We start from the raw sequence: 17,613 nt of genomic DNA, 5'->3' as shown, positions 1-17,613 counted from the left end.
TAAACCCTCTATATACTCCTTCTGCCTTTCTGATTTCCCTTCTTTGCTTAGACCTGAACTCTTGATATTCATACAAGTGCTCTCTTCTCTCTCCAAAGGTCTTCTGTAGGCAGCCTCTACATCCTTACATTTGTCCCCCAGCCACCCCTGCTTAGCCATTTTGCACTTCCTGTCCATCTCATTTTTGAGACGTTTGTATTCCTTTTTGCCTGCATCATTTACTGTATTTTTATATTTTCTCCTTTCATCAATTAAATTTAGTATATCTTCTGTTCCCCAATGATTTCTACTAGCCCTCATTTTTTTACCTACTTGATCCTCTGCTGTCTTCACTATTTCATCTCTTCTACTGTATTTATTTCACCATTTCCCTAATGCTCTCCCTGAAACTACCAACAAGCTCTGGTTCTTTCAGTTAATCCAGGTCCCATCTCCTTAAATTCCCACCTTTTTGCAATTTCTTCAGTTTTAATTTACAGTTCATAACCAATAGATTGTGGTCAAAGTCAACATCTGCCCCTGGAAATACAATTTAAAACCTGCTTCCTGAATCTCTGTCTTACCATTATATAATCCATCTGAAACCTTCCAGTGCCTCGAGGCCTCTCCTGCGTACATAACCTTCTTTCATGATTCTTAAACCAAGTGTTATCTATGATTAAGTTAAGCTCTGTGCAAAATTCTTCCAGGCCGCTTCTTCTTTCATTCCTTACCCCCATTCCATATTCGCCTAATACTTCTTCTTCTCTTCCTTTTCTACTATCGAATTTCAGTCCCCCCATGACTATTAAATTTTCAGCTCCCTTAACCGTCTGAATAATTTCTCTTATCTCATCACACATTTCTTGAATCTCTTCATCATCAGTGAAGCTAGTTGGCACATGAACTTGAACTATTGTGACACGCATGGGCTTCGTGTCTATCTTGGCTACAATAAATGTGTTCACTATGCTGTTCATAGTAGCTCACCCACATTCCTATTTTTTTTATTCGTTATTAAACCTACACCTGCATTACCCCTATCTGATTTTGTATTTATAACCCTGTATTCACCTGACCAGTAGTCTTGTTCCTCCTGCCACCTAACTTCACTAATTCCCACTATATCTAACTTTAACCTATCTATTCGCTTGTTAAATTTTCTGAACTACATACCCGATTAAAGGACCCAACAGTCTGCGCTCTGATCCGTAGAACACCAGTTTTCTTTCTCCCGATAATGACATCCTCCTGAGTAGTCCCCGCCCGGAGATCTGAATGGGGACTATTTTACTTCCGGAATATTTTACCCAAGAGAACGCCATTACCATTTAACCAAACAATAAAGCTGCATGCCCTTGGGAAAAATTATGGCTATAGTTTCCCCTTGCTTCTTGTACTTCGCAGTACCAACACAGCAAGGGGTGGTTGTTACAAGGCGAGATCAGTCGATCATCCAGACTGATGCCCCTGCAAGTACTGAAAAGGCTGTTGCACCTCCACCGGCAACCACACATTTGTCTGGCCTCTCAACAAATACTCCTTCATTATGGTTACACCTACGGTATGGCTATCTGTATCGCCGAGGCACGCAAGCCTCCCCGCCAATGGGAAGGTTCATGGTTCATGGGGGGGATTTCTGTCATAGCTGCATACAATTTTTAATGTCGACTAGTTTGGCATGCTTCCATTCTTTTCATCCCCTTACCTGCATCTCTAATGTTTGACTAACCCAATATAAATGGCACATTCAAAAAGCTTCAAACTATGTAAGACTTCTGAATGTTCCACTGGAATTATGTAAAAGTCAAAGATTACAGGTGCAGTAAATTGTTTGAAGATGAGTGCAGGCATTTGAAATTGGACACCATTAAAATTTACAAGGAACTGTGACAGACACATAAATAATGAATCCAGCACTGAGATAGGAACATAATTTGTGCCTAAGTAAGGTGTTGCAGCATACTGTTCAGTGCGGATGGTTTTGGAGACAATCTGCGATGCTCAAAGTGGTCAATCATGAGATTGAGATTGTGTTGGCTATAACATTATTAAAAGGTGTCCACTGCTGACATCATCTTTGTAAATGTTTATTTTGCCTAAGTTTCTAATAATTGCGTACTTTAAAAATCTACAACAGATTATTGTAGATGTTTCATATATTTTCTGGAACTTTAATTTGGGAAGACTGGGCTTCAAATATCTGGCAATCACATTTATATTGTCTGTGATTTCTCCATATTGATTAAGGGAAACTTTTGAAAAAGTTACAGATGATTTCCTCACAGTCTTTGTCTTATCCAAGATCGTGCACAGTGTCTATTAAATTTATTATGAATTAATGCCTTTACACTTGATTGTTCAACAAAGCTTAACTTTTGAACCACGACATATATGCAAAAGGTACTAGATAGCTAATAGTTACCTCTCAAATTCTGCTAAACGTCTACAGGCTAGTCTACAGAGAACTTTTCAGGAGACACTATTTTTAGTTACGTAAGAACATTTGTAAAAAGGTAAAAGTGACTGAAATAGCATACAGTACACACATTCATGGGGAAAAAAACCTGCTACACAAACTTTCTAGCCAAAAAATTTCAGTTATGCAAAGAAAAAAAATTAACTTTTTTAGTAGCATGTGGTCACTTGCTTTCCATTACTTACAAAAATCATCAGAAATTTCATTCTTAATAAGTAGACCTTTCCCTGAATTACTACTCTCTGGTAGTGAACCCTAACCCACTACTGAGTTAAAACTTGAATTATGCATACCTATAGTGAGTCTCTTCCATTTGCTGGATACGATCCTGTAAACATGCAACAGACAGTTGGCTGGCACTGGAAGCTGACTGCCTGTCCCATGATGGAATAGATGTTTCAGGTATAGTTGCATCTGCTGTATCCTCCACTGGTAGTTGTAGGTCCTAAAAAGGAATATCAAATTAAAGACAGTGCTGATCCACTCTACACTACTCTTCACACTTTACAGGTACATAAAAAATACAAAAATGAAATTTTATTGGTTTGTTCATTTCTGAAATTATTGTCTTCTCATTACATGAAATGCTTGAAGAAGAAGAGGAAGAGGAAGAAGAAGAAAGCCTATGTGTTCAGGGATCATTAAAATATGATCAATTCTAAATAATCCAAGTCTCTTGGTACACGTAAAACAGGCCTGGCAAGGTGTGGCTCGAGAGCCATTATCATTCATTAACTGCTCTCCCTCCAATTTTATTTGCATCGTGATGTCACGAACTCGCCACAGCCTACAGTTTGCTGGTTTGTCAGCAATCGAGGAGGAGAACAAGTGATACCTGAAAGCTTAGGCTCTTGCATATTCACTGGTATGTTGAACCATTTTTGTCTTGACACTTCGGGGAAATTAGTTACTAAACTAATTTTTTCAGGGTGATGATTATAGCTTTCACTACCCTTCATAAAATGGGAATCCTTTGTTTCTGTGCTCCTGAGCCATTTACCACGATTACTGCCAAAGCAGAGTTTCACATGTGTACTCTATAGGATTTTTCATACTGCTTTAATCTCGCTACGAATGTGTCGCATTTGTTGAGTGAGAAAGAAATTTTAGAAGCTCTCAATGAAAAATTCAATGGTTCTGGATCGGACATTTTATCTGAGTGGCAACAGTCTGAAGGAGATTCATATTAATCATGTAAGCAACAATATGCTACAATTTTTTCATCGCTAATATTGTAGCTACAGATACTGCTGCAGTAATTAATACCGAGTTCTGTCTTATCTGTCTGTATTCGTCAGATGAATCTTGTGACACAAAGCACCATCCAACAAGGGTTTCCAGAGTTCTTTGGAAAAAAAGAAACTTATTGCCGAAACAAGCAGGAAAGAAACAAATAAGTATTGGCCCGATTGCAACATACCTCTCTGCATACCAGAATACTCCAGGCTTTACCATACAAAACACAATTATATGTGAAATCGCTCAATAACTCACCTCACCCTTTTTATGATAGTTATGAAAAAACTTAAGCAAATATGAAAAATAAACCTTGAAACTTAAGTCTTTTTGGTACGTATTATTCAGAATTCGTACTGAATTTACAAAATAAAAATTAAGGACTTTTAAGCTCCTTTTATTTACTGACAATAGTTGCATTCAATGCCATAGTGAGGTCAAGAATAAAATAAACATGCACGAATAGATGGTAACTTCAATATAGTATCACTATAATAAAATCTAACAGTATCAAATTAATGGAAATAAGGCAAATTTGATAAATCGCAAATTGATACTTTGCCACAGATGTTATCTTGTCACAGGCATACTATTTAGTTAAGGTTTCCACAGCCTTTGCCATTGCTGTCAACGTACAGCATCTCCGACTATCGGCATTGCAGTAATGAGTTTATATACAGCAAACGGTGTCTGTTTCCAGTGATGTGTGCAGTCGTACCCCCACTCTATTTTGCATGCCTGAGGTGGGGATAGCCTTATCCCTCTCACTCTACATGTCATGCAGATTGAGTGGCCCTCATAACTGCTTCGGTCTTCAACCTACGCATGCAGTCTTTTTGTCAACTTCTTAACTTTGTGTTAACTTTTAAGTCTGAATGTAATTGCCAAGACAAAAATAAGGATTTATAAGCACCATAATTAAAGAAAAGGATAAAATAAGCACTTATGAGGGCTTTCATCACACAGTTTTTTCAAGTACTTTTAAGAAACATATGAACCTTGCACATTTTTCCTCTTTCATACAAATGAAGTATGATCATGGAACAACTTCAATTTCTGTTCTTTTATCTTGTTTACTATTTTCACAGTACTCCCTTATTTTGTCCTCATGCCATCTTTTCATTTCTTCTGGCCATGTTGTTCCCAATTTCTTATTTCTACTGCATAGATGGGCTTCTAAATTTAATATTTTATTCTTAAAATGATTTCTGACTTATCTATGACTCTTTGATGTTTCTTTCTTGTCATTTACTTATTTCTGTAATCCATGCTACTGTCAATTTCTTCTTCCAAAAATACGTTTTCTTTTGCGTGGAAGGGGGGGGGGGTGTCTCTTCTGATTCATTTGGTAGATATGTCCAATAAAGATTATCTTCTTTTACTCATTACTTAAAATATTTTCTCTCTATTTTTAGACTGTTTCTCGTTACTACTCATTTTCCAACCAGCTGGCGTTTCTATTGCATCTGTTATTTTTCTAATAATCCACACTGTAAATACCTCTACTCTGTTCAGCTTATAGTTCACTGTTACATATTCACATCCATATAAGCAATCTGGTCATACCACTGTGGAATAGTGTTTTACTTTTCTTTTTCTACACATGCATTTCTTGTTATAGATTGAGATACTTCTTCCATAAATTTAACTTTACATACTGTATGTGTTAACAAATTATGTTTGCTGATTTTGCTTTAACACCAAATTCTCAAATGATTTTATCTATTGTTTCTCTGTCTACCAAATCAAACACTCTCTTGAAATCAATAAATCGTGCTATTATATGTTTGGCGATTAACAATTTGTGGCTCTCTTTCTGTGGCTTATTCTTTACGATAAAACAAACACAAATTTGTCAGTTGACATTTTGAATAATGACAAACTGCCCATTTTTGGGACCAAAATTCTTCTCAATAGTGGATTTTGAATTGTTAATTACAAATACTAATAACAATAGTAGTTTTTATATAAAACTATCAGGGTAAGTCTCTTCCAGTTTTGTTAAATAGATGATGGGGAGAGTCACATCTGAGGGCATACAAGAAAGTATGGAATAGTAACAGTGTCACGGATTTTGCAGTGCACCATGCCAATCAACTGATACTTAGGTGCAAATCAGCCAACATCTTATTTTGGCTAGGAGCTTAATCATTTTCCAGTTTCAAGTGAAATACGTCTATTAATATCTGAACTGTATTACTGTACAGTTTCCAGTGTTTATTTACAGCAAGTACACCATGATGGGATCTAATTTTTGCACATATTAATGGTAGCTACTCACAATCCTATAGATGCTACACTTTGTTAGTTCACAGCATGATACTGCAACGGACATTATTAGGGGAAACTGCAACGTGAGGCAAGTGGGTAACTTTCTCACTGCTTACTTAAGTTGTTAATTCATGACCACACTAACCTCATCTTGCCTCACTCAGTGAAATTGTTTTGTCAAGTGTATTTGTAAGGTACCTACTGTCGAGATGGCATCAGAAGATCTTTGACAGCTCGCAGCACTGTTGCTGGTTTTCAACACCAAAGTGCTAATGGCTGCAGGTAGTAGCTGACTACAGAGCTCTCGACAACTCTAAAGCACTGCTGCCGTGGAGATGTTTAAAAATCACTTTTGTTATTGTTTGAATTAGGTATGCGAAGATGCTGCACCCAATCAACTGTCAGGGATGAACTCATGTCAACTGAATTATATGGCATTGCTGAAATATATGTCATAATATGTTTACTACTAAACAGCAACATTACTGGCTCAGCATGAGAGGGATATAGTAGTGTCATCCAAAATTGGTATTTTCTTTTATGAAACTCCTGAAATTCCCAGAAATTTCCACGATTTTTCCAGGTAAAATTTAATTCCTCAAGAATTCTACGTTTGGCAGAAGAATCACCAACCTGATATATACTGCATCCTTCTGGAGAGCAGCTAAGAAACATGTTTATGCGACGTCGATCAGAAAACTCCCAATTATTCCTACAGGATGATAACAGTACCCTGAACCCAATACAAAAGCCACAGCACAAGTTTTAGAATACATGGAATATTATGTGACCCCAGCCTAAAAAACCCTCTACAAAGGGAAAGCGAAAACTTTTTTATACTCACACTGGCAACCATAGATGCAGGTGCTGAGCTATGCTGTCGAGCTCCAAGTAGTAGTTGTTGCTTCTCGGAGTCTGAGAGAGGTGAGTGTGCAACACTCAGGAGCTTTGCTTGCAAGGACACGTTTTCTGCTCTCAATTGCTCCATTGTGGAATGCTGTTCCTGAAAATAATGAAATAATTACGTGACGAAAATTTCGATTCTTATAAATAACACAACTTTGGCAACTGAAAAGTCTTTTAACCTACTAACTTGTGAATGACGAGTATGCTAAGTGAAACTAGTTCCTCAGATTTGACCTCTACCATTATTAGAGCCAATGTTGTCCCTAAGTGATACAGCTAAACTGGGTCGAAAAGGAATTTCGCTCTGGTAAGTGGTGGGACCTTAGGAGGTGAAGAAAAATTTTGCCAGTGACAAATATCTAGCTGCATGTGGGAAGTCAGCAACAATCATACAGGAATGCATAAGGCAGGGGAGAACAGTAGGAGAGCCATAGAAAAATTAATACAGTACAAGAAGAAAGTAGCAGATATGGTGACACAAATAACGAAGGGAACTAGGAGAGATGAATCACAGCAGAACAAGGTGGAGAGGGAATGAGAGGCTGGGGTTCCAGGCAAGCAAATATCATGGATCAGCAGAGCTTATTTCGAGTAAAATCCACTGCAACTGGCTGTACTAGTACTCCCTTTGTTATTGTTTTATGTCAATCAGTCATCCCACTGGCAACTTTGTTCCCAGTCGTATCTATGTACGACACTGTGCATTAGTTGCATGGTAATTAATTATAAGGAGAAAAGGAGTTCCCTTATTGCTCATCATTAGGTGCCTGAGAAAGGATGGATGTGTATAAAAAAGATGCAGTCCTCTGTCAACTTAGCAGAACAAACTACCACAAAACTAAATCACGGACTACTCCTTTGTTCACTGTGTCACGAAATGAGTAATATCCTCCCCACACCACAACCCACCCTTGTCCTTGTCCTTCCCTTTCTTATTCGTTGGTTGATTTGGTGGAGGAGACCAAACAGCGAGGTCATCGGTCTCATCGGATTAGGGAATGAAGTAGCCAGTGCCCTTTCAAAGGAACCATCCCCACATTTGCCTGAACCGATTTAGGGAAATCACGGAAAACCTAAATCCAGATTGCAGGATGCGGGATTGAACCGTCGTCCTCCCGAATGCGGACCCACTGTGTTAACCACTGTGCCACCGTGCTCGGTTTCTTATTCATCCAACCACCACCACCACCACCACCACCACCACCACCACCACCACCACGTGTCAAACCCGTGTTGCCAAAGTAGAAAACCAGCCTCCATACATCCACCCTTCACCATCCCCTTTTCTTCCCTTTGTGTCTTTCATTTCTTATACCATCATGATCTATGTCACTTGTGATAGCAGCCACGTAACAGCTACTCTGCTGCGACTAATATTATTTACATAGCTACATCCCAAACCATCCATTCACATGAATGGTCGCCACTAAGAGCTTACCGCACAAATATTTCTGCATCAGAAAAAAGCATCAACAGCACTAGTCATAATATGAACAAATAAGACAAGAGACATTACATTTTGCAGATACCTATTGTGATCAGTCCAGGTTTTTTTCTCTCTGTAAACACAGCATCAAACAAAGATCAGCTATCTTAAACAAAAACTGTAGATTACTTGCAGTCCTTTGGCTATGTAATTAGTAAACACAGCTGGTTGACTTCATTCATTAAATTTGTTAATGCTAATAAAAAAACTGTATTTAAATTAAGTGGCATCACAAAGGTTATCAAATCACCCCAAAATTTTAACTATCCACATCAACCAAGTGATGAAAAGAACTCTTTGCAGCAACAGCTATGATTATGTATGATGCAATCTTTCTTGAGATGAATTTCAGTTCCTCATAAATGGGTGTGTCATACCAGAATCTTTGACAATAAATGGCATACGGCATACGACAGGACTATACCAAAGCGTTCCATTGGAAATCGATCTGTTTATACTCTCTTCTAGAACCACATTATAAAATATTAATTCTGGTGGTCACAAGGTTACAGTGATAATAGGTAAATCATACAAAATATTCCAGTAAAACATGTCATAGTAGAGACAAGCAAGTTTGAATGCCAAATGACAGACCAATTCATTAGATACAGACTAATAGTGAGCTTTGACAAGAATGAGGGGGCGAAGTAACAGTGACTCGCTTTGAGGAAACCTCCAGGCATTTACCAGAGGCTACCATGAATCTGCTAATAGAGAAATGAGTGGAGAATCAAGACAAACTGATGATCATCTCTCTGCCTCAGATAAAAAGAGCACCATCAGAAGCACTTCTCATTACTTGACAAGACATTCTCTATGTTGGTACGTGGGGAAAAAACTGTAATAGGAAAAAACAGAAATAACAGCTGTAACAACTGAAAATAATACATTGTATTGGCATTAGTGCAGCAATATGTATCACATTACTGCATCTTAGAGGGACTACACTATCATATCTGCATTAACTTTTAATGTCTCAAAATGAGCAAATCTTACCACATTAAGTTGCCTACTGCTATAGCAAAAAATATTGCAAAATGAATGTACACCTATCATATGTATCACAAACTTGGCATATATTGCTGTAGATTGGTTATTTAATTATAAATAATAACTACATAGCAATGGGTCTTAAGTATCTGACAAAAATGAACATATCACTATTTGTAGTCTTGTTGTCAGTCAGTCAAACTAGGAGAGTTAAGTGAACATAGTTATCTTTACTACTGGACATAAATTCCGTTTCAATTACAAATTCGCCTGCGTAACACCATTAGTACTTTACAAAAAACGATTTGCAATTAATTTTTCAAGTTTATTTGCCGTCTGTCAGACTTTGTATGGTATTGTGCAGACGTTCACAGGTATGATCACAAAACGTGAATCACAAGACCTTACTGGAGAATGACTTAGAAATCTGGCATGCTCTTTCCAAAGGAGTCATCCCAGAAATTTCCTTATGACGTTTGGGTGAAACAACTTGATCCATTCATTGCCTAGTTCTCGTCTCTGGCACCAACCATATGTAGAATGGTGTATATTTACTATGATCGATTACGAATGTGTAGAGATTTATTCTCTACGTGTTCATTCAAACTGTGGTAGAGGCCAGATCTTCAAGCATATTAGAGCTGCAGGCCATCAGTTTAAAAATGATGGAAGTGAGAATTGTTTGTGCGCATCTACCAAACGAGATGAGACTGTAAACTGCAAAAACTTTTTGGATAATCTGTAAATGCTACTCGTTGTGTCAATAATAAAAATGGTTATCAATGAGTGGCTCTACGCATACGATCAACTTGTTTGTTGCATGTCAAATTCTTGAAATGAAATGTGAACTCGCACTAAAAGCTATCATGTTTTACAAAGACTGTATCTCCACATAACCATTCCTGTCTTAACTTTTGTGACGTGTTGTCGTTTCTCGTTTCATGCGCGCGTGTATCTTCAAATGCCAGGTTGTGTTAAACACAGTTCTGTTTTCACAGTGTGACAAAATAAAAAAACTATCTTGTTCGAATGACAATTTTGGTACAATTACAATTGAAAATAGGAAAGAAAACTTCAGAACAGAAGTTGACAAATGCCATAACTAACAATTGAATGGCTGGCGAAATGTCCACTAATTGTGGTGTGTCCCTGGTTTGAATTTAGAATTGTGTGTCATTTTCATCCCTCATCTGATAGAATGAAATCAATCTAAGTTTGTGTATTAAGAAACTAACGAAGTATGGAAACACTGCAATTTCAGATAAAATATTTACAATGGTCTAAACAGTATTCAAGTTTTTCTGCTTAGTTGCATGCGTGTTGCATTTTACCAATTACAGGAAAATAAAATTTCGAAATAGTAAAAATCTGAATCGTTTTTAATAGCAAACTAAATAATGAAAGAAAAAAAGCGCGTGCACAAAGTATTTATACAACTAAGTTACCTAGCTCTGCTCAGCTTCTAATACCTTTAATAGCATTTATCTTCTCTCATGGGCTTGTAGTCTTCTAGGCATCGAATCCGAAGATTCGGTAACTTTAGAAAATACTTCTACCCAAGCGGTTTCCCCAATTCGTGGTAAGGATTTTGAGATTTTGTTCTTCACTAGTGAAGACCAATTTTCTGCTGCATTGCTGTTTGGTGGCCGTGGTGGAGTTCGTTAACTGGCGAGGTGCACTGCAAGGCAACCATTGTTTGGGCTTCATGCCTAATTTTTTAATTGTTATCCAAATAAAGAGTTCAATTCCAAAAGTCTGCACAGTTTTAAGGTATTGTTTCGTGCATTTAGAACACCGCATAGCGGCTTTTTTCCAACGCCTGGTTGCTGTATACAAATTTTGTGACTCTCCCTCTCCCGCGATTCACCTTTGACAAGTTTTGACGTTCCCTCCTATGTGATTACTTACACAAATTCGAATATTTTGATTCTGATGTGCTCCATTTGTTTTCATCCCCTATGAGTACATTTTTCCAAACATTATGCTGGTTTCGATGAATTGCAGTTGAAGCTTTTTCTTTTTCCTACAACTGCGCTCTAGCCTTAGATGTAGCTTCTTGTGGTCTCTTCCTAATGGTCTGCTGAATCCCACAAACTGTGGCAAAGTCTTTTGACCTCAAGAGCTCTCGTCTGGAAGCTTTCTGTAAATTTCTTCAAGATGTAGGAAGAGCCCTGTGAGTCACCCTGGGCGATGCTTCCTTAATTTTCCTTCTACTAATTAATTACTACGATGTGTGGAAACCTCTGTTAATTCCCAACGTCTCTGTAGTCACACACGAAAGAAATGTGTTATTTAATGTTAATTTTGAAAATACATTTCCTGACTTTTCTGACCTATTCACTCGTACAGGGAGGAGGAGGAGGAGATTAGTGTTTAACGTCCCGTCGACAACGAGGTCATTAGAGGCGGAGCACAAGGTCGGATTAGGGAAGGATGGGGAAGGAAATCGGCCGAGCCCTTTCGAAGGAACCATCCCGGCATTTACCTGAAGTGATCTAGGGAAATCACGGAAAACCTAAATCAGGATGGCCGGACGCGGGATTGAACCGTCGTCCTCCCGAATGCGAGTCCAGTGTGCTAACCACTGCGCCACCTCGCTCGGTCACTCGTACAATCGAAGACTCATTGTGTGCTGTAATTTTCGTCTTACATCTTACACACACGCGCGTATTATTAACTGAACGAACACACACCAAATGAATACTTTTGTATGTTATTTTCGCTTCGTCCCCATGTTAAATAATATAACCAGTTTTTTTGACAATGTTATGGAAAGTATAGATTACTACTTACCATACAGGGGAGATGCTGAGTCGCAAATAGGCACAACAGAATGACTGTTAAACACGTGAGCTTTCGGCCAAAAGGCCTTCTTCTGAAATACACAGACGAGTTTTAGGTCTTCTGGCCGAAAGCACACATGTTTAGAAGTCTTTTTGTTGTGTCCGTCTGCGACTCATAATGTCCTCTATAGGTTGAGTAGCAACCCATCCATTCCATAATATTTTCATTATTCCATCCTGGATTTCCCCTTGTCTGATATAACCAGTTCTTTGGCAGATCACATTTGGTGGTCTGCTTGTTTAAAAAAAATATAACCAGCTATATATACACACACATTTAGAAAGAATGAAAAAGCGCAGTGTGTATGACTAAGTCACTCACTATCGCAGAAATGACGGATCCTGAGTTACATCTAATCCATTACATTCAGTACTTACGAGCCCACAAGCCTAAAAGCACTCCACAAAAGATGTTTTAAGGCTGTGGAAAATCTGGTAATATGACCGAGCGTATGGTTTTTTGCTTACAATCTTTATTTCTCCTTCAGTATTCAGTTTTGCCCGCAAAATAACAGATATTAAAAATAGATTCTTTTGTAAAAAAAAACTTTTGAAGAGCGGCGTAACTACGGTATGGAAACCAGGGTGCGTGTCCTGGGCGCCTTCGCTCTGGCTCTGATTTGGAGTTCGATAACACAAAATAGGGGGAAAGGTACTGGTGTATGAAGGCTTATCTAAACAAGTGTGCATCGCTAACCTGGAACCGGACTTCGACAACGTTACGTCTACTGTTGGGCTATACTGGCTTAAGAGTTGATGGTGCAGTTGGGGTTGACATACGTCCCAATATATCGGGACCGTCATTGTTATGGATCTTCTTTGTCCAGACAACCCGGTAAGCCCCTATTTTTTCCCGATTTTGGAAAATACCCGCAGCCATTCACCCCGGTGGGGCCTCGTTTGAGAGCAATGGACGGAAAAAAAAGGTCTGGAATTCCGTGTGATACCCTAGTGCCTTAAAAATAATAGTACTGCACGGAGTGGGGTTGTGTGTAGTTTTTAATGGGCAATCGTAACCTGCAGAAGGTTACTGTTTTAAATCTCGTCAAGTGATTCGGAATTTTGATTTTTTTACCCGTTGCCGAAATAACTTTCACCATTGCGTAAGTGCAATTAATTGTTTTAAATGTAAGGTTTTTTATTTCTACTTCTTTGCAACGTCATGTTAATCGTCATAGGAAGAAATATTAAGACAAAGGAAAGGTTTCTATCATAGTTTTACCTATTAGAATCTTTATGCACGTGATTTGGATTATTTTCATTTGTCTATCATAATAATGAAACGTTTGAAATTGTCAATCTAGCGATTAAAAACCAAAATACGAATTAATCAAATGGTTCAAATGGCTCTGAGCACTATGGGACTTACCATCTATGGTCATCAGTCCCCTAGAACTTAGAACTACTTAAATCTAACTAACCTAAGGACATCACACAACACCCAGCCACCACGAGGCAGAGAAAATCCCTGACCCCGCCGGGAATCGAACCCGGGAACCCGGGCGTGGGAAGCGAGAACGCTACCGCACGACCACGAGATGCGGGCACGAATTAATCTACTTATACTGATTGTGCAATGGCGTCAAAACTGTACTTTTCGTTACAAGATGTGGATTGGAACGGTCATACAAGCACTTAAAGCGCATTCTTGTTGTACTACGGAAAAAATGACGCAAATGAAGAGGTAAACGAAAGGAGGGATCATAAGTAAAACCGAAATTCAATTACAAAGAGGAATAGAAATAATGAATGCAGTAACAAGGACGAAAACAAACGTTAAAACGGACGAAATGAAATCTACGTTAATAAGCGAAAATAATCAAAAATCATATTAACAAAGCTTGCTAATGAAAAAAAGATGATGTGACAGAGGAATAGAAATAAAACATTATATTTAAGCCACATAACTGAACATACATTATCATCTAAGTAATTTCGACACAGATTTAAAAATAGACAATGTCAAAACACGCGACCAACCTTATGTATGTCAACGGTATCCCTTTCCACTACGTTAGGGCGACCATTTATGTAGTATACTTCTGTTTAAGGCACTAGCGTATCACGCTAAATTCCGATTGTTTGAAAACAGGGATGCCACCATTAGGGACCTCTCCTTGTTAGTCAACAGCCAAAAACGTAACAAAGGGAGGGAAAAATAATGATAATGATTAAGCAATAAATACATTTCCTGAAGTCGTTCATGTAACAACAAAATAATCAAGGACGAAAAGTAACAATAACTATTCACAACTGCTCAAAGCGTCGTCCTCGAATCTGAATGCACGCATTGCAAACGCTGCGTTACGGAGTCCGCAGGTTTTCCGAAATCACCAGTTTTCCTGATTTCATCAAAGGCTAAAATCATCCTCACAAGAAGCTCTTCTACGGTGCCTACTGGAGCTCGTGGACGATTTTCTTCATACCTCTCCACAGATAAAAATTTAAAGCGGTAAGATCTGGCAAACGAACAGTGTAGTGTGGCGGTGCGCCGTCATGTTGGTATCATGTTACATGACGGACCACCAGAGGATCATCTTCTCAATGCAATGGAAGGGCGTTCACATAAATTGCTAAATATGTCCGTCCGTTTAAGTACGACGGGATTCAGCAAACCTGCCTCAATATTCACGCCAAACTTCACATAATTGCCATGCGTATTTTCGTTGTTCCAAATGCCGCCGTTTCGAGAACTGAATGGGCCTTTTCTGGTGAAACGCCTCCTCTTTTCACGTCACCCTCCTTTAGAAATCTGGAATTTCGATATCTTTATTTAGGTCTAAGTACTACAGGGAATACAGATTCCGATAAGGATAGCCCTTTTTTTATCAAATCCTCCATTTCCTGCAGGTTATAGGGAAATAGGTTTTCGTCGTGTAGGTCTTCCAATACTACAGCGTGCGAAACCTGTCGCAACGAGCCGATACGTCTACTATATTTAGGCACAATCTAAGAACATCGGATTAACATTTCTTACTCCCGACGAATTATTGCTAATGGCCCTAAAGCTGGTAGTAGGATTTGCAAGAACCGTATCAAGAATCTTTTCTTCAAACTGAACGCTCCGAAACTTTGACGTTAAGTGAACTTCGTTTACAAAAAAACTTCTGGTCTTCTTCAAAAAAAATGGTTCAAATGGCTCTGAGCACTATGGGACTCAACTGCTGAGGTCATTAGTCCCCTAGAACTTAGAACTAGTTAAACCTAACTAACCTAAGGACATCACAAACATCCATGCCCGAGGCAGGATTCGAACCTGCGACCGTAGCGGTCTTGCGGTTCCAGACTGCAGCGCCTTTAACCGCACGGCCACTTCGGCCGGCTGGTCTTCTTCAATCGTCTATCAACTGCTACAAACTAATTCGCACATGGAATAACGCGGTTTGGAAATCTTGCGTTTTATATTGTGCGGTCTCTTGTGCAATTTGACCAGCAGTGCCGTATGCTAAATGCATATCTCCGCATTCGTCGAAAGAATACCGATGACGCGCCACAGTACCACTACGTACACTGATGTGGATGCCCGTATCGCGCCTGCCACCATCTTTGTCCCATCGCACTTCTTTCCGTGTACATTCGCAGCTGATCGAATACTTCCGACAAAGCTCGACTGTGTTAATACGATTTTCGGAGATGTCGAATGACTAGCAAACAGAAGCCTGCGACACAATCTGATACCAGTTATGCTAGTTGTTCTCATGGCGCACATGGTAGAAAACAGGACCCTAAGCCGTTGGCTCGTGTTCAATACCTGTTACAGTCAGTCACCGGTTTAATTTTTGTAACGCTCTCGTTTTCGTATTGAGGAAAACAAACAAAGCACACGTTCGTTAACTGCGCCTCTGGCAGGCTGCTTCAATTGTCGCGCGTGACGACCTGATTTGCCAACTTCAATGCTAAATAACAGTGAATCTGCGAAACGTAACGCATTCTTTCTTAACAATTATTCCTCAGCACAACCTCATTCTTTCTTAACAATTATTTCTCAGCACAACCTCCTCTGCAACCGCCTTACAGCTTTTCAGAATGTTTCTGACTAACTCGTATAAGGAGCACTAGCGACAATGGCTTCTTTGCAGCAGCATCACATCTACCTGAAACAATTTAGTGAAAGCTAAATCTGGATAGCCGGTCACAAATTTTAGATCAGCTCTTGCTCAATACAACTCCATTGTTCTAATAAATGTGTTCTTTGCTCCGTCTTTTCACAAAAGCGAAACCAAGAGTGTAAAGCAACAGGAGGAAGGGTCAGAGTTGCTGGTCTGTGTCACCAATCGGTATCTTCGAAACAATGACTTCTGTGATGGGTTTAAGGAAGACGGTTTTAACGCCCAGTCGACGACGAAGTCATCAGGGACGGCACAACCTCGGATTTTGGAACGAATTCGTGTCTTCTTCAATGGAAGATCGGCCATTTGCCGATTTGTCTTGGGCGATTTTGAGAAAGCACGGAAAATCTAAATCTGGGTAGGTGGACGAGGACTTTAACTGACGTCTACCGAAATGCGGGTACAGTGCGCTCTCTCGATCTAGTTCCAGATATAGAAGATATGGTGGAACGACTAAGTATTGTCTCCGATAACTTTTTCATTATTGCATACGGGAGGTGACCACTTTCGAAGAAACATGCATAAAACGATGTAGCGATCATTACAAAATTACATTATTGGAAACTTGAGGGTAGGAGGAGTTACATAGATCTGCCTAGCCAGAAGTCTGTATCATTTCGCACTGTTCATAATGAGCCAATTTTATACAACTGCCTAAGATTAGATCAAGAAGTCATTCTTCCAGTCTCTTATAATTAAGGGCATGTAGAATTGTCGAAAGTGACACCAAATGGAGTGGCGAGTTTTGAGGACATCTTTTCACATTCCAATAGAAGTTACTCCACAGCATTGCAAGATTTGGCCCATTTTCTCAGCTCAGTAGGGGAATGCAACGCAGCAGGAGGTGTAACATGCAACGTCTGTTATTGCTGACATTCTAGACACTGAAAATGCTGTGAACGAGAGCTTCTTAAGCATTTGAGGCTGGTGACAAATTACCTCACAATCTCACAAATAGGTTTCTCCCTTAAACAGATCTTGAGCACGGTGATAGAAAACAAAAAATCATTCCCGTGTGGTTCACATGCCTCTCGAAAAACCTTAATATGTTGTTCTACACTGACGCACAAGATGTGTAAAACTAACATATCTTCGGAGTCATATACAAAATGGTAAAGATTTCAATTGCAGTTGCCGAGACGTAATTTACTCTATTTTGATAAAATCGCCCAATGAAGCACAGCGTGCTGTAACACATTAATACTCATCGAACATTGTTTCATTTCACTTATTTGTGTTCAGATCCTCTGTGTTAAAGTGACTGACGAAGCAGTTCCCTGTCCAGCCAAAACTAGGAGAGGTAGCGATGTTTAC

General features: G+C 39.1%; 1 protein-coding gene across 1 annotated transcript in view; it reads right to left on the bottom strand.

Moving 5' to 3' along the window:
* Window positions 1–17,613, bottom strand: part of LOC126203962 (cytospin-A) — a 565,388-nt gene that overhangs the window by 56,062 nt on the left and 491,713 nt on the right. Inside the window, exons 5-6 of the mRNA XM_049938360.1 lie at window positions 6,810–6,968; window positions 2,752–2,903 (exon numbers count right to left, since the gene is read on the bottom strand). Of these exons, the coding sequence (XP_049794317.1) occupies window positions 2,752–2,903; window positions 6,810–6,968 (311 nt within the window). The remainder of the gene's footprint in view (window positions 1–2,751; window positions 2,904–6,809; window positions 6,969–17,613) is intronic.

This window comes from Schistocerca nitens, chromosome 9 (assembly GCF_023898315.1).
Source record: "Schistocerca nitens isolate TAMUIC-IGC-003100 chromosome 9, iqSchNite1.1, whole genome shotgun sequence".
Lineage (NCBI taxonomy): Eukaryota > Metazoa > Arthropoda > Insecta > Orthoptera > Acrididae > Schistocerca > Schistocerca nitens.
Note: the sequence above shows the minus strand (reverse complement) of the source record. Positions and strands in the feature narration are given on the sequence as shown.